Source organism: Gorilla gorilla, chromosome 20 (genome assembly GCF_029281585.2).
Source record: "Gorilla gorilla gorilla isolate KB3781 chromosome 20, NHGRI_mGorGor1-v2.1_pri, whole genome shotgun sequence".
In the NCBI taxonomy this organism is placed as follows: Eukaryota; Metazoa; Chordata; class Mammalia; order Primates; family Hominidae; genus Gorilla; species Gorilla gorilla.
The window spans coordinates 55160825-55184605 of NC_073244.2; the positions used below are offsets into that span (position 1 = coordinate 55160825).

Here is a 23781-nt window from a genome sequence, read left to right on the forward strand (position 1 = left end):
ACCTTCACCTCCTGGGTTCAAGCGATTCTCCTGCCTCAGCCTCCCAAATAGCTGGGATTATAGGCACGTGTCACCATGCCCAGCTAATTTTTGTATTTTCAGTAGGGACGGGGTTTCACCATGTTGGCCAGGCTGGTCTCAAACTCCTGACCTCAAATGATCTGCCCACCTCAGCCTCCCAAAATGCTGGGATTACAGGCATGGGGCACTGCACCCTGCCCAGATGTGATTAACTTCTAACCCCTGGTATCTTTGCATGTGACTTTATTTGGAAATAAGGTGGGTTTTTTCTTGTTTTTTGTTTTTGTTTTTGTTTTTGAGACAGTTTCACTTTGTCGCTCAGGCTGGAGTTCAGTTGCACAATCTCAGCTCACTGAAACCTCTGCCTCCGAGGCTCAAGCGATCCTCCCACCTCAGTCTCCCGAGTCACTGGGACTACGGGCAAGCGCCACCACACCCGGCTAATTGTTGCAGTTTTTGTAGAGATGGGGTTTTGCCATGTTGCCCAGGCGGTCTCCAATTGCCACCCTCAAGCAATTCATCCGCCTCGGCCTCCCAGAGTGCTGGAATTATAGGTGTGAGCCATGGCGCCCGGCCAGAAAGTCTTTGCAGATTTAGTTGAATTAATGACTAAATGTTTCCATGCTGAGTTACAGTGGGCTCTAAATCCAATGACTGATATGGGGTTATAAGGAGAGATATTTGGAGACATAGCCACAGTCCCAGGGAAGGTGGACATTGGAAGACAGAGGTAGGGATTAGAGTGATGCAGCTACAAGCCAAGGAATGGCAAAGATTGCTGGCAGTCCCTCAGAAGCAAAGGAGAGGCAAGGAAGGGTTCTTCCCCCGATACTTTTTTTTTTTTTTTTTTTTTTTTTTTTGAGACTGAGTCTCACTGCTGTCAGCCTCAGCTGGAGTGCAATGGCGCAATCTCGGCTCACTGCAACCTCTGCCTCCCAGGTTCCAGCAATTCTCCTGCCTCAGCCTCCCGAGTAACTGAGATTACAGGCACCCGCCACCATGCCTGGCTAGTTTTTGCATTTTTAGTAGAGATGGGATTTCACCCTGTTGGCCAGGCTGGTCTCGAACTCCTGACCTCAGGTGATCCACCCGCCTCGGCCTCCCAAAGTGCTGGGATTACAGGTGTCAGCCCCGGAGACTTTAAAAGCATGGCTCTTCCCCTGACACTAAAAGCGTGGCTCTTCCCCTGAGACTTCAACACCTTGGTTTTGGACATTTAGCATTCAGAACTGTGAGAGAACAAGTTTCTAGTGTGTGTGTGTGTGTGTGTGTGTGTGTGTGTGTGTGTGTGTGTGTGTTTGTTTGTTTTTTAGACAGAGGCTCACTCTGTTGCCCAGGCTGGAGTGCAGTGGTTCAATCTCAGCTCACTGCAAACTCCGCTTCTCAGATTCAAGTGATTCTTATGCCTCAGCCTCCCGAGTAGCTGGGATTACAGAGGAGCGCCATCACAGCCGGCTTTTTCTTTTTTTTTTTTTTTTTGTACTTTTAGTAGAGACAGGGTTTCACCGTGTTGGCCAGGCTGGTCTCAAATTCCTGGCCTCAAGTGATACGCCTGCCTTGGCCTCCCAAAGTGCTGGGATTACAGGTGTAAGCCACCACACCTGGCCTAAGTTTCTCTGTGTGTGTGTGTGTTGTGTGTGTGTGTGTGTGTGTGTGTGTGTGTGTGTGTGTATGTGTGTTTGTTTGAGTGGAGTCTCACTCTGTTGCCCAGGCTGGAGTGCAGTGGCATGATCTCGACTCACTGCAAGCTCCGCCTCCCGGGTTCACGCCATTCTCCTGCCTCAGCCTCCCGAGTAGCTGGGACTACAGGCACCCACCACCACGCCCGGTTAATTTTTTGTATTTTTAATAGTGACGGGGTTTCATCATGTTAGCCAGGATGGTCTCGATCTCCTGACCTTGTGATCTGCCCGCCTCAGCCTCCCGAATTGCTGGGATTACAGGCATGAGCCACCGAACCCGGCCAAGTTTCTGTGGTTTTAAGCCACCTTGCTTGTAAGATTTGTGTGTGTTTTTAATTTTTTATTTTTAATTATTATGAATACATAATAGTTGTGTATATTTACAGGACATATGTAATATGGTTTTGGGTTTTAGTGTTTTTTTTTTTTTTTTTGGAGACAGAGTCTGGCTCTGTTGCCCAGGCTGGAGTACAGTGGTGGGATCATGGCTCACTGCAGCCTTGACCTCCTGGGCTCAAGGGATCCTCCTGCCTCAGCCTCCCATGTAACTAGGACCACAGGCATGCCCCACCACATCCAGCCAATTTTTTTTAATTTTTAGTGGAGATGAGGTCTCACTGTGTTGCCCAGGCTGATCTTGAACTCCTGAGCTCAAGAGATCTTCCTTTCTCACCCTCCCAAAGTGCTAGGACTACAGGCGTGAGCCACTGTGCCTGTCCTTCCATGATGTTTTGATATAGGCACACAATGTGTTAGTTTATAAAGTTTGTAATAATTTATCACAGGCAGCCCTAGGAAACTAATATAGCCAAATTTCCTGTTTCTTCTCTATATCACATCTGCTGGGGCTACATGTCCAAAGTGGCTTCTTCACCCACTTGTCTGGTGCCTGGGCTGAAATGGCTGAAACATCTGGGGCTCTATCTCCACATGGCATTTATACATGAGTAGCTTGGGCTTCCTCACAGCATGGTGGTCTCAGGGCAGTAGTACTTTTACAGGGCAACCAGCTTCCCCAGAGTGAGCGTTCTAAGATTCAGAAAGTGAAAAATGAAAGTTTCTTAAAGCTTGGTTCCAGAACATAGCACAGCAAAACTTCCACCACATTCTACTGGTCAAAGCAGTCACAGAGTCACTCATATTCAAGAGGCAGAAGTACAGACCTCACTTCTTTAAGCCACCACAGTGACAGGTGGTGATATGTCATTAGAGAAAGCCCTAAACAAGAACCTTGTCCCTCACCTGCCCCCAAATACCATGGAAGATGTCTTTTTTTTTTTTGGGGGGGGGGGGATAGTCTCGCCGTGTCATGCAGTGGTGTGATCTTGGCTCACTACAACCTCCTCCTCCTGGGTTCAAGCGATTCTCCTGCCTCAGCCTTCCAAGTAGCTGGAGTTACAGGCACCCACCACCTTACCCGGTTAATTTTTGTAATTTTAGTAGAGACGGGGTTTTGCCAAATTGGCCAGGCTGGTCTCAAACTCCTGGCCTCAAGTGATCTGCCCACCTCGGCCTCCCAAAGTGCTGGGATTACAGGCGTGAACCACCACAGCCGGCCGAAGATATCTTATTTTTTCTTCATTAGCCACAAGATTTTATGGGGAATGTAATTTTTGTCTCCATGGGTTGCCTTAGCAAATGATGAGAAGAACATGAATTTTTCAATATTGTGCTCCTAGAGTGCCATTGAAATGGTAGTTCTGTCTCTTTTTCTGACAGTCCTGAGGCATCCCGGGAAATAGAGCCCAGCCTTTATCCCCTGTCCCCAGCACATCAGGGGAAGTGCACTCCTGTCCTTATTCCTCACTGCAGTGCATGCAGGGAGTTCTGGCCATCAGGTTATCTTCTATCCGTCTCCTTTCCCAAAGCATACTGGGAAATGTGGGGATGTCTCCTTAGAACAACAAAAGAGTTGCAACCTTTGAAGTTTAGGAGAAGACTAGAAGGTTAGTGTTCAGTGTGTGATCTGGAAGCTTGCATTTGTAAGAATTAAAGAAAGAGGAGGCCAGGCACGGTGGCTCATGCCTGTAATCCTAGCACTTTGGGAGGCCAAGGTGGGCAGATCACCTGAGGTTGGGAGTTTGAGACCAGCCTGACCAACATGGAGAAACCCTGTCTCTACTAAAAATACAAAATTAGCCGGGTGTGGTGGTGCATGCCTGTAATCCCAGCTACTTGGGAGGCTGAGGCAGGAGAATCCCTTGAACTAGGAGGTGGAGGTTGTGGTGAGCTGAGATTGTGTCATTGCACTCCAGCCTGGGCAACAAGAGTGAAACTCCATCTCAAAAAAAGAAAAGAAAAGAAAAGAAAAGAAAAAGAAAAAGGAAAGAAACATGAAATGTGGCTTGACAGTGAAGGACAGGTTTATTTTAGAGAAAACCAACCTGAGGGGGGCTTTTGGCTGAGTTAGGTTAGAGAGCCCTTTTTTTTTTTTTTTTTAACAGACTAAGGATATTTAAGAGTTTTGGAAGGGGGTGCTTATCTAGGTTCAGAATGTTTTCATGTGAGGAAAAGTTTATTGTGGGGTTGGAAAGTCTCTGGTCAGAGGGGAGGCTATCTGGGGGTTGGCATGTTTCTGGTCAGAGAGGGGTTTATCTTAGGGTTGGAATGTTTCTGGTTATGCTGATGGTAGCCATTAGGCTGATGTTTTGGGGCTGGATTTAGCCGATTTTTTTTTGAGACAGAGTCTTGCTCTGTCGCCCAGGCTGGAGTGCAGTGGTGCAATCTCGGCTCACTGCAAGCTCTGCCTCCCGGATTCACGCCATTCTCCTGCCTCAGCCTCCTGAGTAGCTGGGACTACAGGCGCCCGCCACCACGTCCAGATTTAGCCGATTTTTAATCAAGAGGCGCTAAGAATGGTGGTGTTTGTTCAAGATGGCAGTGCTCCTGCTCTGTCAGCATTTGGAGTCAGTCAGATGTGGAGGCAGCCCCCAGAAGGACTTCCAACCTAGGCAGGGGCCTCAAACATGACCCCTGATTCCAGGAGCCTGTGAAAAGGTGTCCCCCACCATTTATCCTCCCAAAGATAGACACTACAAAGAAGGGCATACCTGGCCTTGTCCACTGGTACAAAATCTTTATGTAAGTATAAAATAAATAATATGAATATTAATTAATAACAACAACAACACAACAGTGGCAACAATATTAATAATAACAAGAGCTCTCCCATTGGCCCACGGCCTTCCTCCAGCTTTTCTCTTCTGCTTCACACAACTTTGTGAGATAGCTGTTTTCATAGCTGGGAAAACTGAGGCCCAGAGAGGTTGGCACACTGGCCTGAGGTCACACAGCAAGTCTGTAGGGCTGGGAGCCGAGGGAAGGGCAAAGGGGTCCCCTGGATCCAGCCAGGGCAGAGAGGGGGATTTCAGGTTTAGGTCCAGAGGAGAGTGCCTCCCCACAGTCTGGCGGTCATTAGCAGGGTGATGGTGAGGCTGAGATGGGCAGGGCCAGGCTGGGGAGCAGCCCCCCTGCGGTACTGGACATCCAGGTCTGGGTGGTTACAGCCACTTTTAGTACAGCAGGAGACATCAATGTGGTTCATGCTGAAGGCGTCACCCAGGTGGGCATGTTGGCACATTGAGGCGGTTGCACAGCCTCTTACCATATAGCTTTGGTTTTTCAGTTCTGAGGAAAGAGAAGATGGAGTGAGACTTCCAGCTCCTGGGCCCAGGACTGGAATTCTCCAGTAGGTGACCTGCCACCTTGCAGTGGGTGCCACCTTCACTACCACCTAGAGAAAGAAAGCAGCAGTTCTCAGGGCCAGGTGTGGTGGCTCATGCCTGTAATCTCAACACCTTGGGAAGCCAAGGAGAGAGGATAGCTTGAGCCCAGGAGTTCCAGACCAGCCTGGACAACATAACAAAACTCTGTTTCTACAAACATAAAAAAGAAAAAAAAAGCTGTAGTCCCAGCTACTTGGGAGGCTGAGATGAGAGGATCACTTGAGCTCAGGAGATGGAGGCTGTGGTGAGTTATGATCACGCCACTGCACTCCAGCCTGGGTAACAGAGTGAGACCCTGTTTCAAAAAACAAACAAAAAGAAAGAAAGAAAGGAAGGAAGGGAGGGAGGGAGGGAGGGAAGAAGGAAGGGAGGAAAGGAAAGAAAAGAAAGAGAGAGAGAGGGAGGAAGGAAGGAAGGAGAAGGGAAAGAAGGAAGGAAGGGAGGAAGGAAGGAAGAAAGAAAGAGGGAAAGAGAGACAGAGAAAGAAAAGGAAAGAAAAAGAAAGAAAGAAAGGAAGCGAGCAGCGGTTCTTAAAGTGTGGCTCAGGGACCCCAGAGACCCTTTCAGGAGATCTGTGATTTCACATGGCTTTTTCACTCTCATAAGTGTACAATGGGCTTTTCCAAAAACTCCAGGACATGTGATATTGCAACAGACTGAAAGCAGAAGCTTCCATGAGGACCCAGCTGTCTTCTATTAAGCTGGACATTAAAGAGATGTGCAACACAGCAAAATAATGCCAGTTTTCTCATTACGTTTTTTTTTTTTTTTTTTTTTTTTTTGAGATGGAGTCTCACTCTGTCACCCAGGCTGGAGTGCAGTGGCACGATCTCGGCTCACTGAAACCTCTGCCTCCCGGGTTCAAGCAATTCTTCTGCCTCAGCCTCCCAAGTAGCTGGGACTACAGGTGCGCACCACCATGCCTGGCTAATTTTTGTATTTCTAGTAGAGATGGGGTTTCACCATATTGGCCAGGCTGGTCTCGAACTCCTGACCTTGTGATCTGCCCGCCTTGGCCTCCCAAAGTGCTGGTACTACAGGCATGAGCCACCGCGCCTGGCTGGTTTTTTTTTGTTGTTTCTTTGTTTGTTTTTTTAAGACAGGGTCTCGCTCTGTTGCCCAGGCTGCAGTGCAGTGGTGTAATCTCGGTTCACTGCAACCTCCACCTCCCAGGCTCAAGCGACCCTCCCACCTCAGCCTCCCAAGCAGCTGGGACTACAGGCATGCACCACCATGCCCAGCTAACTTCTGTATTTTCTGTAGAGACAGGATCTTGCTATGTTGCCCAGGCTGGTCTCAAATCCCTAGGCTTAAGTGACCCGCCCACCTTGGCCTCCCAAAGTATTGGGATTATAGGCATGAGCCACCATGCCTGGCTGTCATTACATTTTTTCTTTGGAAACTATAGTTATTTTTCATTAAAATGTTATTTATCTTAATGTGTAATGAGTTTTTATTGTTATAAGATGAATTCATAAATAAACCTTTAAAGATTTCTCAGTTTTGGCTGGGCACGGTGGCTCACATCTGTAATCCCAGCACTTTGGGAGGCCGAGGCAGGCAGATCATGAGGTCAGGAGATCGAGACCATCCTGGCCAACATGGTGAAACCCCGTCTCTACTAAAATTACAAAAATAAGCTGGGCATGGTGGCTCATGCCTGTAATCCCAGCTATTCAGGAAGCTGAGGCAGGAGGATTGCTTGAACCCAGGAGGGGGAGGTTGCAGTGAGCTGAGACCATGCCACTGCACTCTAGCCTGGCGACAGAGCAAGACTCCATTTCAAAAAAAAAAAAAAAAAGGATTTCTCAGTTTTAATTTTAATTTAATTTAATTTTATTTTTGGGGACGGAGTTTCACTCTTGTTGCCCAGGCTGGAGTGCAATGGCACAATCTTGGCTCACAGCAACCTCTGCCTCCCGGGTTCAAGTGATTCTCCTGCCTCAGCCTCCTGAGTAGCTGGGATTATAGGCATGTGCCACCACGGCCGACTAATTTGTATTTTTAGTAGAGATGGGGTTTCACCATGTTGGTCAGGCTGGTCTTGAACTCCCGACCTCAGGTGATCTACCCACCTCGGCCTCCCAAAGTGCTAGGATTACAGGCGTGAGCCACCACTCCTGGTCCTCAGTTTTAATTTTAATGTGGCATTTATCTATAGAAATCACTGATATAAACAATAAACAGTTTTGTTTTTTTTTTTTGAGACAAAGTCTCCCTCTGTCATCCAGGCTGGAGTGCAGTGGGGTGATCCCCACTCACTGCAACCTCCTCCTCCTGGGTTCAAGTGATTCTTGTGCTTCAGCCCCCTGAGTAGCTGGGGTTATAGGTGCACGCCACCACACCCAGCTAATTTTTGTAATTTTTTGTAGAGACAGGGTTTCACCATGGTGGCCAGGCTGCTCTCATACTCCTGACCTCAAGTGGTTCTCCGCCTTGCCCTCCCAAAGTGTTGCGATTACAGGCGTGAGCCACCACACCTGGCCAAATATAATTTTTAAAAGCATGAAGAAGTTGAGACCAAAAAGTTTGAGAACCACTGGAATACAGAGACCTTTCCAGGACGCCACAGGATGAAAGCCCAAGATGTCTTCAGCAAATCCCCACAACCCACGAGAAATCCACCAAAGAATTCCATTTTTCTTTTTGTAGAGATGGGGGTCTTGCTATGTTGCCCAGGCTGGTCTCAAACTCCTGGCCTCAAGAGATCCTCCGGCCTCAGCCTCCCAAAGTACTGAGAGTACAGGCTTCAGCCACCGCACCCAGCCGGAATTCCACTTTTCTATGGCAAAAATGTCCACATCCTGATGGACAAGTCCTAATTCCTTACAATAATATTCACCCACCTGAAGGAAATCCCACCTTTTCCACAGGGAGACCCACCACGGTTAACTCCAGCTTAACTGGAAGTCAATCTCTTGCGGAACTCTCCACCCCCAATAAGTGTTCCCTCCCAGCCTCGGAGAGGGCCTCACCGTGAGTGCCGGTGGCCACCAGACATTGATTCATGGGGCCTCGGCAGTCAATGAGGAAAGTCTCTTCAGAGGAGCATCCATGGGTGCTGTTCCCCTTGCAGCTGTAACACTGGCGGCCATTCTGCGGCAGATTTTCAAGCTCCAGGACTTAGGAGAAGACCAGAGACACAGAGACCAAAAAAATTAGTGCTTGGATCTCCACTTCCTTGAATGACCTCCCCAGGACTTCCACTCCGAGCCAGAGATGTCATGGAGCCACCTTGTGGTCAGGCGTCTGAATGGCATTTGGAGGGGGATGATTTTCGAGGGCTTGAGAGAAACCCCAACTTTCAACTCCCCATGAGTCCCATTTCTGGCCAGGCACCGTGCTGGGTGCTGGGTAAAACTATGTAAGATGAAACCATCCTTGCTCTCACAGAAGTTACAACTTATTTATTTATTTTTGATACAGGGTCTCACTTTGTTGCCCAGGCTGGAGTGCAGTGGCGCAATTGTAGCTCACTGCAGTCTCAACCACCCCGGCTCAAGAGATTCTTCCACATCAGCCTCCAGAGTAGCTGGGGCTACAGGCGTGCACCATCATGCCTAGCCAATTTTTCAGTTTTTTGTAGAGATGGGGTTTTGACACATTACTCAGGCTGGTCTCAAACTCCTGGGATCAAGCAATCTGCCTGCCTCAGCCTCCCAATGTTCTTGGATTACAGGTGTGAGCCACTGTACCTGGCCAGAACTTACAAGTTATTACTATTATTATTACTAAAAAATTTTTTTTGAGACGGGGTCTTGCTATGTTGCCTAGGCTTATCTCAAACTCCTGGCCTCAGGCGACCCTCCCGCCTCCGCCTCCAAAAGTGCTGGGATTACAGATGTGAGCCACTGTGCCCAGCCAGAATTTACAATTTAGAGCTACACTACCCAATCTGGTAGCCACTGGCCACATGTGGTTGTTTACATTTAAATAAATTAATATTAAATTGCATCTTAAAATTCAGTTCACATTTCAAGTGCTCACTGACCACATACAGTGGTGGCTGTAATACTGGACAGCACAGATAGGGAACATTTCTATCTGTTGACAGTGCTGGGTAATAGAGACAGGGATCTAGATTACACTGGAGGGGAGGGACAGTGAAAGCATCCCTGAAGATGATACATTAAAGCTGAGGCCTAATGGATGAGAAGTTGCCAGCAGGGTGAATTCTTGGGGAAGATGTGTTCTAAGGGAGGATACTGCACGTGCAAGGGCCATGAGACCAGATGGGCTTTGGTGATTATAGAAACCAAATGAACGTCAGCACAGCGGCTCATGCCTGTAATCCCAGCACTTTGGGAGGCCGAGGCAGGAGAATCGCTTGAACCTGGGAGGCGGAGGTTGCAGTGAGCCAAGATCACGCCACTGCACTCCAGCCTGACTGACAGAGCGAGACTCCATCTAAAAAAAGAAAGAAAGGAAGAAAGAAAGAAACTAAATGAAGGCCAGGCGCAGCGGCTCATGCCTATAATCCCAGCACTTTGGGAGGTCAAGGCAGAAGGATTGCTTGAGCCTGGGAGTTTGATACCAGCCCCGGCAACATAGTGAGACCCCATCTCTACAAAAGTTTTAAAAATTTAGCTGGGTGCAGCCGGGCGTGGTGGCTCACGCCTGTAATCCCAGCACTTTGGGAGGCTGAGTCAGGCGGATCATGAGGTCAGGAGATCGAGATCATCCTGGCTAACACAGTGAAATCCTGTCTCTACTAAAAATACAAAAATTAGCCAGGCATGGTGGTGGGTGCCTGTAGTCCCAGCCACTCGGGAGGCTGAGGCAGGAGAATGGCGTGAACCCGGGAGGCAGAGCTTGCAGTGAGCCAAGATCGCGCCACTGCACTCCAGCCTGGGCGACAGCACAAGACTCCATCTCAGAAAAAAAAAAAAAAAAAACGTAGCTGGGTGCAATGATGCGCATCTGTAGTCCCAGCTACTTGGGAAGCTGAGGTGGGAGGATCACTGGAGCCCAGGAGTTTGAGGTGGCAGTGAGCCGTGATTGTGCCACTGCACCCCAGCCTGGGCGGCAGAGCAAGACCCTGTGTCTAAAGAAAACACAAAACCCCAAAAACGAATCTAAACAAAGACTGTGAGGCAGACAGTTGCCAGATTACATAGGCCAACAGAATAAGGTCTTTGGATCTTATTCTAAGAGGAAGGGGAAGTCATTGAAGTGCCTGAGAAAGGAGGGTGACATGATCTGATTTACATTAAAAAATAAAAAATTGGTGGTGCATGGTGGCTCAGCCTGTAATCCTAACACTTTGGGAGGCCAAGCCCAGGAGTTCGAGACCAGCCTGGGCAACAAAGCAAGACCCCATCTCTACCAAAAATACAAAATTAGCTGGGTACGGTGGCATGCACCTGTAGTCGCAGCTACTCCAGTAGCTTAGGTGGGAGGAATTCCTGAGCCCAGGAGTTTGAGGCTGCAGTGAGCCATGATCATGCCAGTGCACTCCAGCCTGGGTGACAGAGCGAGACCCTGTCCCCCCAATACCCCCCAAAAAATCACTCGCTGCTGGGTTGAGTCTTGGCTGTAGGGTGGCAGGAGTGGAAGCAGGGAGACCAGAGAGGAGGTCATTGCAACAACCTGGGCAAGAAATCAGCGTGGCTCAGCCCAGGTGGTGGCAGTGGAGCAGGGGAGGAGTGGGAAAATTTGAGAGAGACAAAAGAGACAGGAAGCACAGGTCTTGGTGAGGGCTGATAGTATCATTGAATCCTTACAAAGTTCTTCTTTGAAGAAAGGCCTGGCTGGGTGCAGTGGCTCACGCCTGTTACCCCAGCACTTTGTGAGGCTGAGGCAGACAGATCACTTGAGGTCAGGAGTTCGAGACCAGCCTGGCCAACATGGTGAAACCCCCCCATCTCTACTAAAAATAGAAAAATTAGCCAGGCGTGATGGTGGGCACCTGTAATCCCAGCTACTCAGGAGGCTGAAGCAGGAGAATCGCTTGAACTCGTGAGGCGAAGGTTGCAGTGAGCGGAGATCACACCATTGCACTCCAGCCTGGGCAACAGAGTGAGACTCCATCTCAAAAAAAAAAAAAAAAAAAAAGGCCTGATACTCCCATTTTTCAGAAAAGCAAACAGAGGCCCAGGGAGGACTCGATTGCCGGAGAGTGACTGCGCAGCTGTCTGCCTGAGTGCATGCCCCTGCCCGACCCCAGGCCTTGCCTGTGTCTCCTGTTCCTTACTTGGGCCCTCGTTGCATTTGGTGGTGTTGCAGCATTTCAGGAAGTGGAAGGTGTCGTTGCTGTGGAAACCATTGGAGCCCGGGCAGCCGGGAAGGTAGCCACAGCCACGGAGGTGGCGGTCATCCTTTGGACGCCCTGTGGGGGCCAGGGGACAGAGGTCAGATGTCAGATTGTGAATGAGGGACTAATGGGATTTGCCCGAAATAGCAGGCATTCAACCATTCTGTACTTCACCCTTCATCATAAGACCCTCATTTTATCTAGAACAGTCATAGATCTTGTCGAAAACTACATATTCCAGCCTCTCCAGGTAGTCATGTGATGAAGTTCGGACTAATGTGATATAAATAGAAGTGCTTTATGGGACTTCCAGAAAGGAGAACCCTTACAAAAGGAGGAGTGCCCCCTTTTTTGTCCCTTCTTTCCTTCTTCCTCCTTCCTGGAACTTAGATGTGAGACCCGGAGCTCTGGCAGCCATTTTAGACTATGAGGCATTTTGAGAATAGAAGTAATGTGTAAGAAACAAGAGGGTGGCTGGGCGTGGTGGCTCACACTTGTAATCCCAGCACTTTGGGAGGCTGAGGCGGGTGGATCACAAGGTCAGGAGTTCGAGACCAGCCTGACCAACATGGTGAAACCCCATCTCTACTAAAAATACAAAAATTAGCAAGGCGTGGTGATGCACACCTGTAATTCCAGCTATTCAGGAGGCTGAGGCAGGAGAATCACTTGAACCTGGGAGGTGGAGGTTGCAGCCAGCCAAGATCACGCCATTGCACTCCAGCCTGGGTGACAGAGAGCAAGAAGACTCTGTCTCAAAAAAAAAAGAAAAAAAGAAAGAAAGAAATGAGAAGGCATCTGGGTTCCTGGTGACTCTGGACCTGTCCTTGTGGCCCTGGACTTCCTATCACTGGACCTCTTGTGTATGAGAGAACTTAGTCCCTTGCTGACATCCCTGTTACTTGGGGGTTGTTTGTTAAGTGCAGTCTTGGGGAGGAGCAGAGCAGGGAGGAGGAGTTGCCAGCAGGTTGGGGCTCACCTTCTTCACCTTCCTGCATCCAGTGGGTCACCACATCCAGGCACTGTTCTTCAGGGCTGCGGCACTGCAGGCTCTGGTGCCGGCCCCTCTCACAGCTCATGTCTGATGAGCCACAGGAAATGCATTCGAGGTAACGGCTTCGGGAATAGGTGACAGCCCGGCCTGTTTGGAAGAGGGGGAGGGCAGTGAGACTCCATGGGGACAGTCCTGGAGCCCCAGCTCTGCAAGGACTCACTCGAAATCAATTCCTCCTTATCCCACTCTGCAGCCAGTCATTGAGCCCTGCCTATTCTGCCTGCTGAATCTTTCTAGAATCCACCCCCTCCTTTCCAGCCCCATGGACCAATCCAGCTCAGACCTCCTTCAACTCCAGCTACCTCCCTAGCCTCTGGGTTTCCATTCTTGTCACCCCCTACTCACCCCAGTGCAGCATCTCCACATGGCCCTAGATACATTTCTTTCCTTTTTTTTTTTTTTTTCCCGAGACAGAGTCTCACTCCGTCACCCAGGCTGGAACGCAGTGGCACCATCTTGGCTCACTGCAACCTCCACTCCCCGGGTTCAAGTGATTCTCCTGCCTCAGCCTCCCGAGTAGCTGGGACTACAGGCGTGCACCATCACGCTGGGCTAATTTTTGTATTTTTAGTAGATACAGGGTTTCACCATGTTGGCCAGGCTGGTCTCGAACTCCTAACCTCAAGTGATCTACATGCCTTGGCCTCCCAAAGTGCTGGGATTACAGGCATGAGCCACCGCACTCGGGCCCTTAGAAGGATATTTCTAATACTCATATCTGACCCTGTCTCTCCTCTGCTCAAGACTCTTCCATAGCTCCCTACTGCCCTGAAAATAAAATCCAAGATCCTCAGCATGGGATTCAAAGCCTATCAAATACTGGGGCCTGAGCACCTCTCCTGCCTCATCTCCCTCCACTACACCCTCAGACTCTGCTCCACACTGACTTCCCACAGTCTGCGACGACACATGTTCCCTGGCGTCCAGGCCTTTGCATATGCCGTTGTTTCTGTCTAGAACACCTTTCCTTTGCTCTCTGCCTTCCCTAACTCCTACTCATTCTTCAGGTGTCAGCTCTGATTTAACCTCCTCTAGGAAGCCCTTCCTGATCCACCAGGCTGGAGTAGCTCCCACACACCCCTGCACTCCCCCATCCCACTCTGGGTGGTCACTGTCTGGTGACAGGTATGTCTCCTCTACTGGACTGTGAGCCCCCAGGAGGGCAGGGCCGGGGGCTGTCTTGATCACTACTGTGTCCCGACACCACCTGGCACATGGCCAGGGACAGATAAGATATTCAATGCATATTTGTTAAATGAATGAATGAATGAATGAGCAATTACTTAAAACCCTTCTATTGTTCCCTGTGGTAGCCTGTCTCCAAAATGGCCCCCAATAATCTCTGCTCCCTGGTATTCATGCCCTTAAAGAATAGGGCTGGCTGGGTGCAGCGGCCCATGCCTGTAATCCCAGCACTTTGGGAGGCCGAGGTGGGAGGATTGCTTGAGTCCGGGAGTTTGAGACTAGGCTGGGCAACATAGCAAGACTCTGTCTTTAAATTTAAAAAAAAAAAAGAAGAAAAGAGTAAGGATGCCCTATGTAGTCAACCGGATATTATGGAAATGATGGTGTATGCCTTCTGTGGCTAGATCATAGAACACGTGGCAATTTCTGCCTGGCTCTCTCCCTTTGATCACTTTTTCTGGGGCAAGCAGCAGCCATGTTGTGAGGACACTCAAGTAGCACCATGGGAAAGTTCACGTGGCAGAACTGAGGCCTGTGCCAAAGCCATGGGAGGGAAGCATTCATGTGAGTGAAGCTACCTTAGGAGGCTTCAGATGACTGCAGCCCCAGCTGACATCTCGACTGCAGGCTCATGAAGGATCCTGAGCCAGAACCACCTAGCTAAGCCACTCCAGGGTTTTTGACCTTCAGAAACTTTGTGAAATAACACATACTTATTTTATTGCTGCAATCTGTAATGCAGCAATAGATAATAGATAAGCAATAGATAATACACTACCTAATTGTCCCAGGGATCAAAGACTCACTTGACTGATTCCTGATCACTTTGCCTTTTGCACGAACCTTGTGGTGTTGGCCAACTGGATCCGTTACTTTTCCCTGGAAACACCAGAGTCATTCCTCTACCCAGCCCTTGGCTCACACCATTTCCTATGCTTGGCATGCCCTCCCCGTCCTGACCCAAGACACATCTAAGCTGAGTCCAGGCCAAGTCTTAAAAAAGTGAGAGGACCATGTCAGCCAAGGCTCTCAACTGGCAGGCCGCTAGCTGTAATTAGGCGAATCATTTACATCCAGTGCCCAATCGTCCCCCTCAAAGAAAAATAACTACAAGGCCACCCACGTCTTCTCACACAAACTTCCATGAAAATGAAAACACAAATTCTCACCATTGCCAACATAGCTGTTCACACCTAGAACACCTTTTCCTTGAGCCCTACTTTCTCTAACTCCTACTCATTCTTCAGCTGTCATCTTCAATTTCACCTCCTCTAGGAAGCCCTCCCTGACCCATCAGCCTGGAACGGGTACCTGCTCTGAACTCCCACTGCCCCTTGAATTCCCCATTTCTAGTTCTGCCCACTCTGGGTGGTCACTCATGGGTCTCCGGTGTGAACTCTTGTAAATGCCAATGATCCTTAGGGCTATTTTCCTTTTTCTTTTCTTTTCTTTTCTTTCTTTTTTTTTTTTTTTTTTTGAGATAGGGTCTTGCTCTGTCCCAAGGCTGGAGTGCAGTGGCTCACTGCCACCTCGACCTCCCTGAGCTCAGGTGATTCTCCCATCTCAGCCTACTGAGTAGCTGAGACTACAGGCATGTGCCAGTTCACCTGGCTAATTCTTGTATTTTTGTAGAGACAAGGTCTTGCTATGTTACCCAGGCTAGTCTCGAACTCCTGGACTCAAATGATCCTGCCGCTTTGGCCTCCTAAAGTGCTGGGATTACAGACGTGAGTACGGCACCTGGCCAGGGCTCTGTTTTAAGCCCTTTTTATCTCTCACAGTATAGACTCTCTCATGGGGTAAATATTGACATGACTTCATTTCCATCTATCTGCTCATCACTCACAAATCTCTCTCTAGTCTAGACTTCTCTCTGAGCTCCAGACACGCAGCTGTCTCTTCGAGGCCCCATGGCTATACCTCAAACACCTGTCCTAAACAAAACTCCCCATCTTCTCCCACAACTGCTCTTTTTCTTGAAGTCCACGCATCCAAGGCGGCCCCATCCAGTCCCCGGGGCAGAAACCTGGCAGACCCCTTTATCTTCCACATCTGTGCATCAGCCCACATGCTTCTACTGTTCTGTCTTCTAGCTCTTTAATCCTTTTGCTCTGCTGTTTCTGACCTCTATCAAGCATAACTGCCGCATTCTTCATTTGAGTCACTGTTCTATATTTTCTGTTGGACTCTTTTAAAAAATGGATTCCAGGTGCTAAAACATAACCTTTCTTCTGTTTTCCTGAATATATCGATTGTAGCAATTTCCATGTTTCCTGTCCTATAATCCAATATCTGAGTTACTACAATTCTGTTTCTACAGTTGGATTTTTCTCTTGGTTTCTGGTCAATTGGTCCTTTTTATTTTCTTCAGGATACCTTGTAAGGTTTTTTGTTATTGTTTTTTATTTTTTGTTTTTTGTTTTGTTTTGTTTTGAGACAGAGTCTTGCGTTTTGTTTTGTTTTGTTTTGAGACAGAGTCTTGCCCTCTCGCTCAGGCTGGAGTGCAATGGTGTGATCTCGGCTCACTGCAACCTCCACCTCCCTGGTTCAAGCGATTCTTCTGCCTCAGCCTCCCAAGTAGCTGGTATTACAGGTGTGTGCCACCATACCCGGCTAATTTTTTTTTTGTATCTTTAGTAGAGAAGGGGTTTCACCATGTTGGCCAGTGTGGTCATGAATTCCCGACCTCGTAATCCTCCCACCTCGGCCTCCCAAAGTGCTGGGATTACAGGCTTGAGCCACCATGCCCGGCCTGGTTTTTTTTTTTTTTTTTAAAGATGGGGTCTTGCTATGTTGTCCAGGCTGGTTTGCAGTGGCTATTCATAGGCATAATCCTGCTACTGATCATCACAGGAGTTTTGACCTGCTCCATTTCTGACCTGGGCTGCTTCAACCCCTCCTTAGACAACCTGGTGGTCCCCTGCTCCTGGGAGATCACCATATTGATGCCAAACTTAGTGCAGACACCCGGTTGATATAGCACACTACAGCCCAGAACTCTCAGGCTCAAGAAATCCTTCCAAGTAGTTGGGACTACAGACGCATGCCACCATGCCTAGCTATCTTGTAAATTTTGATCAGATGCCACACATTCTAGATAAAAATCTGTCAAGGGCCTAAATGATGTTTTCTTCTTCCACAGAGAGTCAGGTTTTCATTCCTGTCAAGGACTGGACCTAGGCTTGTTTAGGGCTGGTCTATTTCACTTTGGCCCTTACCCCTAGGGTGGTCTTAGGGGGAAAGCCTGAGATGCTTACCAAGGCCTCTTCAGCTTGGCAACCTGTGTCCCCAGCATCACATGTCTGCTGGAAGCCTTGTTCGCTTTTGTAGCTTCCCAGTTGCTATTTTTCTCTTCCAAGTTTCTTGGACTCTCACCCTGTGCATGTAGAGCTTGCCAATGACTTGAGGGAGATTTGTTTGCAGGTTGGGAACTCCCTTTTCTGTGGTCCCATCCATTCCAGGATTTTAACTCTCATCTTCCAGACATTCTGGCAGCCCCAAACTCCAACCTCCGTCTTCTCAGTCTAGCGACTCTCTTTCCGTCTGGGCTCTATTTCCCTTCCACAGCAGCAGATTGGCAAGTGCACTCCAGGAAAAAGCCAGGTTGTCTGTGGAACCCAAATTCTACACTTCTGTTATTTCAGAGGTTGTAGCGCCTCAAGTTTCTCCTTTCTTTCTTTTTTCTTTTTTTTTTTTTGAAACGGAGTCTCGTGCTGTCGCCCAGGCTGGAGTGCAGTCGTGTGATCTTGGCTCACTGTAACCTCTACCTCCCGGGTTCAAGCAATTCTTGTGCCTCAGCCACCCAAGTAGCTGGGACCACAGGCATGTGCCACCACGCCTGGCTAACTTTTGTATTTTTAGTAGAGACGGGGTTTCGCCATGTTGCCCAGGCTGCTCTTGAACTCATGAGCTCAAGCAATTCACCTGTCTTGGCCTCCCAAAGTGCTGGGATTACAGGCATGAGCCACTTCGCCCAGCCAAGTTTCTCCTTTCATTTGCTGCTCTCCAGTGACTTCCAATAACTGTTTATTATTTGTCCAGCATTTGCAACTGTCATTGGCAGAAGGGTTGGTCTGATACAAGTGACTCCATCATGACCAGAATTTCAGGTCCCCTCCCACATCTAATCCACCACTAAGGCCTGCTTCTAAATAGCTCTTGTTTGGCTTTTGTTGAGACAGGGTTTTGCTCTGCCGCCTAGGCTGGAGTGCAGTGGCGTGATCACTGCAGCCTCCAACTCCTGGGATCAAGCTGTCCTCCTGCCTTGGCCTTCCAAAGTGCTGGGATTACAGGCGTGAGCCACTGTGCCTAGCCTGAATAGCTCTTAAATCTATCCACTTCTCTTCCTCTGCACACCTGACACCCTAGTCCTGCTGCCCTCTTCTCCACCTGGACAACCTCGCCCACCCCCAAGTTGGTTTCCCCTCATCTACTCTTGCTTCCTTTCAGTCTATCTTCTGTCCTGAGGTCAGAATAATTTGTTAAAAATATAAATGGGGGCCGGGCACGGTGGCTCACGTCTGTAATCCCAGCACTTTGGGAGGCCGAGGTGGGCGGATCACGAGGTCAAGAGTTCGAGACCAGCCTGGCCAACATGGTGAAACCCCATCTCTACTAAAAATTCAAAAAAATTAGCCGGGCATGGTGGCGGGTGCCTGTAATCTCAGTTTCTTGGGAGGCTGAGGAAGGAGAATCACTTGAACCTAGGAGGCGGAGGTTGCAGTGAGCTGAGATCGCACCATTGCACTCCAGCCTGGGCAAAAAGAGCGAAACTCCATCTCAAAAATAAATAAATAAATAATTGCGATCATGACATTCGCTGTTTAAAATCTTCTGTGATGCCCCAGTGCTCCCAGGACAATGTCTAGAAGCCCCTGTGTAACATGCCCCTGCCAAGCTTTCCAGCTCATCTCGCCCCACTGTACTGTTTGCTTTGTCCAGCCACACTGCTTTTGGCCACCTTTGCATCTGCTGCTCCCTCTGCTGGAAAACCCTTTCCATTGCTTTTTTTTTTTTTTTACAGGATCTCGCTCTGTCACCCAGGCTGGGGTACAGTGGTGCGATCATAGCTCACTGCAGCCTCCACCACCTGGGCTATAGTGATCCTCCCGCCTCAACCTCCCAAGGAGCTGGGATCACAGGCATGTACCATCACATCTGGCTAATTTTTTAATTTTTTTGTAGAGTCATGTTGCCTAGGCTGGTCTGAAACAATCCTCCCACCTGGGCCTCCCAAAGTGTTGGGATTACAGGCGTGAGCCACTGCACCCAGCCTCCATTAGCTGTTTAATAGTCTGATTCCTACTCATCCTTCAAGATCCAGCTTAGCTGTTGCTTCCCCTAGGAAACCTTCCCTGACCTGAGTCAGGTATCTCCTTTGGGGTCCCACAGCTCCTACTCTTCCCTCATCCCAGCCCTGACCCCTCTGCCTGTGTTTCCCCCTTCATAGCCTAGACTAATCTATTAGGTTGGTGCAAAAGTAATTGTGGTTTCTGCCATTGCTTTTAATGGCAAAAGCCACAATTACTTTTGCATTAACCTAATAATCAGTCACTGTCTGGTGATGGATGGGTCTGTCACCCCTACACACACACACACACACACACACACACACACACACACACACACACACACACTGGACTGTGAGTCCCATGGAGTCAGGCAGGGCACAAGGCTGTCTTGATCCCTGCTGTGTTCCCAGCATCATGTAAGTACTGAGTGCAGTTTAACCAACTATTCAAGTTGCCACAAGCAGGGTACAATGGCATTAGAAATGGGGAGGATGAGGCCGGGCCCGGTGGCTCACGCCTGTAATCCCAGCACTTTGGGAGGCTGAGGCGGGCAGATCACCTGAGGTCAGGAGTTCAAGATCAGCTTGACCAACATGGAGAAACCTCATCTCTACTAAAAATACAAAATTAGCTGGGCGTGGTGGCGCATGCCTGTAATCCCAGCTACTTGGGAGGCTGAGGCAGAAGAATCGCTCGAGCCTAGGAGGCGGAGGTTGCAGAGAGCCGAGATCGTGGCATTGCACTCCAGCCTGGGCAAGAAGAGTGAAACTCCATCTCAAACAAACAAACAAACAAAAACAAAAGGAAACCAAAAAAAAAAGAAAGAAAAAAGAAAAGAAAAAGGGATGATATAGGTATCTCAGTTATTAGATTACTGAATTGATAGCTGCTGCTCTAAGCTCCTGGTGGATCCCTGACCACTGCCAACTCTCTCCCCAGGACCCTTCATGTCCCTGTGACCCATCATGGAAAGGGGCAACACCAAGCCCAGCAGCGGACTCCAGGAGTTTGTCCCGGCACTGACCAATATTGTTAAATATTTTCGCTATCATCTCTGATTGAATGCACTACTTAGACCCAAGTATTGGTGCTTTCCTTAAGCACATCTCACCGAGACAGGAAGCCCACATCCTCTCGTCACTTCCTCAAAACAAACATCTGATTTGGCCCCACCAGCGGATTAGTGTTTGAGGTCAGGATGGATGAAAACCAGGCAGAATCAGGATGAATGAAGAACAAAGAAAACCCAGTGCAAACGCAGCACTCTGCTCACTGATGCCACCAACCATGACTAGACTGGCCTTACCCTATTTCCTTCCTCACCAGGTCCAGAAAGAGGAATCTCTTTCACGGATGGATCCATGCACCATGGACCCATTCCTTCCCCACCCTTCCTCTCCTGTGGGAATTTAGGAAAATTTGACCTTTTCTAAGTCTTTTTCTTAAAATGATCAGAGCCTGAAGCCATGAAATTCGACAAAGGGACTTATGGATGTTTCTCTTTTTCTTTCTTTTCTTTCTTTCTTTTCTTTTCTTTTCTTTCCTTTCTTTCTTTCTTTCCTTTCCTTTCTTTCTTTCCTTTCTTTCTTTCGACAGGGCTTATGTCTCTTTCTCTGTTTCTCTTTCTTTCTCCTTCCTTCTTTCCTTCCTTCCTATTTTTCTTTCTTCTTTCTTTCTTCTCTTTCTTTCTCTCTCTTCTTTCTTTCTCTTTCTTTCTTTCTCCCTCCCTTTTTCTTTCCTTCTTTATGTCCCTTCCTTCCCTTCTCTTTCTTTCTTTTTCTTTCTATCTATCCTTTCTTTCTTTCTTTCTTTCTGTCTTTCTTTCTTTCTCTTTCTCTCTCTTTCTTTCTCTCTCTCGCTCTCTCTCTCCTTTCCTTTCTGATAGGGTCTCACTCTATTGCCCAGGCTGGAGTGCAATGGCATGATCACAGCTCACTGCAGCCTTGATCTGCCAGGCTCAAGTAATCCTCCCACCTTAGCCTCCTGAATAGTTAGGACTACAAGTGTGCACCCCCACGTCCGGCTACTGTTTGTTTATTTTTTGCAGAAACCAGGTCTCGCTATGTTGCCCAGGCTGGTCTTAAACTATTGGGCTCAAGCGGTTCTCCCGCCTTGGTCTCCCAAAGTGCTTGGATTACAGGCATGAGCCACCACACCCAGCCTATTATGGACATTTCCTCACATTTGTTTTTTCACTGCCCAAGTCAGAGACCATCTATTGCAGAGGATTCTCCCAGCCTACTGCGGCCCATTTAATCTTCCCCTCTTTCGACTTCCCTTAAGAACGTCAAGTCTTTGCTTGAATCCTGGCCCCTCAGTATCTATTGCTTGGACCATCTCCCGTCCCAATGGATTGGGCAGGACCATCTCCTGCCCAGTCAGATGGACAAACATCACTGAGACATCTCATCTATGTCTCATGCATGCGTGTGAACTTGTTAAGGGCAGAGTTGCAAGTTATACATAACAACCATACATACAAACATGCAGGATGGGGATTGGGTTAAGGATGAAAGTAATTGTGTTGTTGGGGTGGGGATTTGGGTAGTCTGAGATAAGGATGGGGTTGATTTGGGGATGGGGTTGGAACTGTGCTTGGAACAGGGCTGGGTTTGAGTTGGGAACAGTGTTAGGGTAACATGAAGTTGAGCATAGGATTGGAGGTGAAGTTGAGTTGGGGTTGGATATGGGGTCAAGAATGAGTTGGGGATGGGGCTGAGCTAGAGATGGGTTGGGTTGGAGTTGGGACTTGGATAAGGCATGGAGTTGGGGTTCAGCTGATGTAAAGTTAAGAATAGGATTGGGATGATGATGAGGTTGAGCTGGGGATGGCTTGGGGTTGGGGATGGCAAGGGCTGCTCTACTCACCAGAGTTGCCCTGGTTGCACAAGTCTAACCCACACACAACCTCGGTAAGGCTGGTGATCTTCAAGCCAGTCCGATAGCTCAGGGTCCTATTGGTCTTCTCTGAGTGGGTACAGCTTTTCTCCACCAGCTCCAGCTCTTCTCCTTCTGCAAGGAGGGGATCTTCATTACCCCAGAGGCTCCTCTCAGCTCAACCAGCCTCTGACACTCCTGGTCTCAAGGTCATCCACTCCCAGGGCTGACCTCTGCTAGGCCTCTTCTGTTATTTGAGTCCAACTCTGTCTTTTTCTAGAGTTAACCTTGCCTCCACCCCCACCCCAACAAGGAGCCTGCTCTCTTTTATTTTAATTAATTAATTAATTTTTTTTTTTCCCGGGAGACAGGGTCTTGCTCTGTCACCCAGGCTGGAGTGGAGTGGCACTATCTCAGCTCACTACAACCGCTGCCTCATGGGTTCAGGTGATTCTCCTGCCTCAGCCTCCCAAGCAGCTGGGACTACAGGCACATGCCATCACACTTGGCTAATAATTAATTAATGTTTTAAGAGACAAGGTATTGGCTGGGTGCGGTGGCTCACGCCTGTAATCCCAGCACTGGGAGGCCAAGGCAGGCAGATCATGAGGTCAGGAGCTCGAGATCATCCTGGCTAACACGGTGAAACCCAGTCTTTACTAAAAGTACAAAAAAATCACTGGGTGTGGTGGCATGCGCCTGTAGTCCCAACTACTCAGGAGGCTGAGGCAGGAGAATCACTTGAACCTGGGAGGCAGAGGTTGCAGTGGGCTGAGATTGTACCACTGTACTCCAGCCTGGGCGACAGAGCAAGACTCCATCTCAAAAAAAAAAAAAGAAAAGAAAAAAAAAAAAGAGACAGGGTATCACTCTGTCACTCAGGCTGGAGTGGTGCAATCATAGCTCACTGCAGCCTTGACCTCCCAGGCTCAAGCAGTCCTGCTTTGGCCTCCCGAGTAGCTGGAACCACAGGCTTACATCACCACACCCTGCTAATTTTTAAATTTTTTATACAGATGGCATCTCACTATGTTGCCCAGGCTGATCTCAAACTCCTGGCCTCAAGTGATCCTCCCACCTTGGCCTCCTAAAGTGCTGGAATTACAGGTGTGAGCCACTGTGTCCCACTCCTGCTCTTGTAGTGACAGCACTACAACTGGGACTTTCTGGATCCATCTATCCCTCCCCCACACCCTCAGCTTAGTGATCTCAGTACTGAGATGCCTCAAATGTAACTTTATTTTATTTATTTATTTATTAGAAACAGGGTCTCTGTTGTCCCAGCTGGGGCAATCATAGCTCACCGCAACCTCGAACTTCTGGGCTCAAGGAATCCTTCTGCCTTAGCCTCCTGAGTAGCTAGGGGTACAAATGTGAGCTACTGTGCTTGGCTTCATATACTGTTGTTTCATGTGTTCTTAAAGCTTATAAAAAACGTATCATATTCTGCAACATTTTTTTCCCTCTCAACCTTAGGTTTCTGAGATGTGTCCACATTGGTATCTGCAGCTCTATTTCCTTCTTTAAGCTGCAGTAGAGCGCTCCATTATGTAATTATTACCACAGTGTTTCTCTTCTGCTGCTGACTTGCTGACTGACTTAAAGTCGTTTCCATTTTCTTCTTTTCTTTCTTTCTCCCCTTCCTTCCTCCTTCCTCCCTCCCTCCCTCCCTGCCTCTCTCCATCCCTCCCTC

At 48.6% G+C, this 23781-nt stretch overlaps 1 protein-coding gene across 4 annotated transcripts in view; it reads right to left on the minus strand.

The window, feature by feature from the left end:
- Positions 1–2455: 2455 nt before the first annotated feature.
- PLAUR (plasminogen activator, urokinase receptor) overlaps positions 2456–23781 on the minus strand; it is a 32348-nt gene continuing 11022 nt past the window's right edge. For 2 of the 4 annotated variants that reach the window (XM_031004501.3, XM_055369610.2), the window contains exons 3-7: positions 22080–22223; positions 12661–12822; positions 11622–11756; positions 8404–8550; positions 2456–2732 (exon numbers count right to left, since the gene is read on the minus strand). In XM_031004501.3, the coding sequence (XP_030860361.1) occupies positions 2641–2732; positions 8404–8550; positions 11622–11756; positions 12661–12822; positions 22080–22223 (680 nt within the window). In that variant the 3' untranslated portion in view covers positions 2456–2640. Of the gene's footprint in view, positions 2733–4759; positions 5331–8403; positions 8551–11621; positions 11757–12660; positions 12823–22079; positions 22224–23781 lie in introns of those variants that run through there. The other 2 variants (XM_031004499.3, XM_031004497.3) reach the window with 1 other exon arrangement.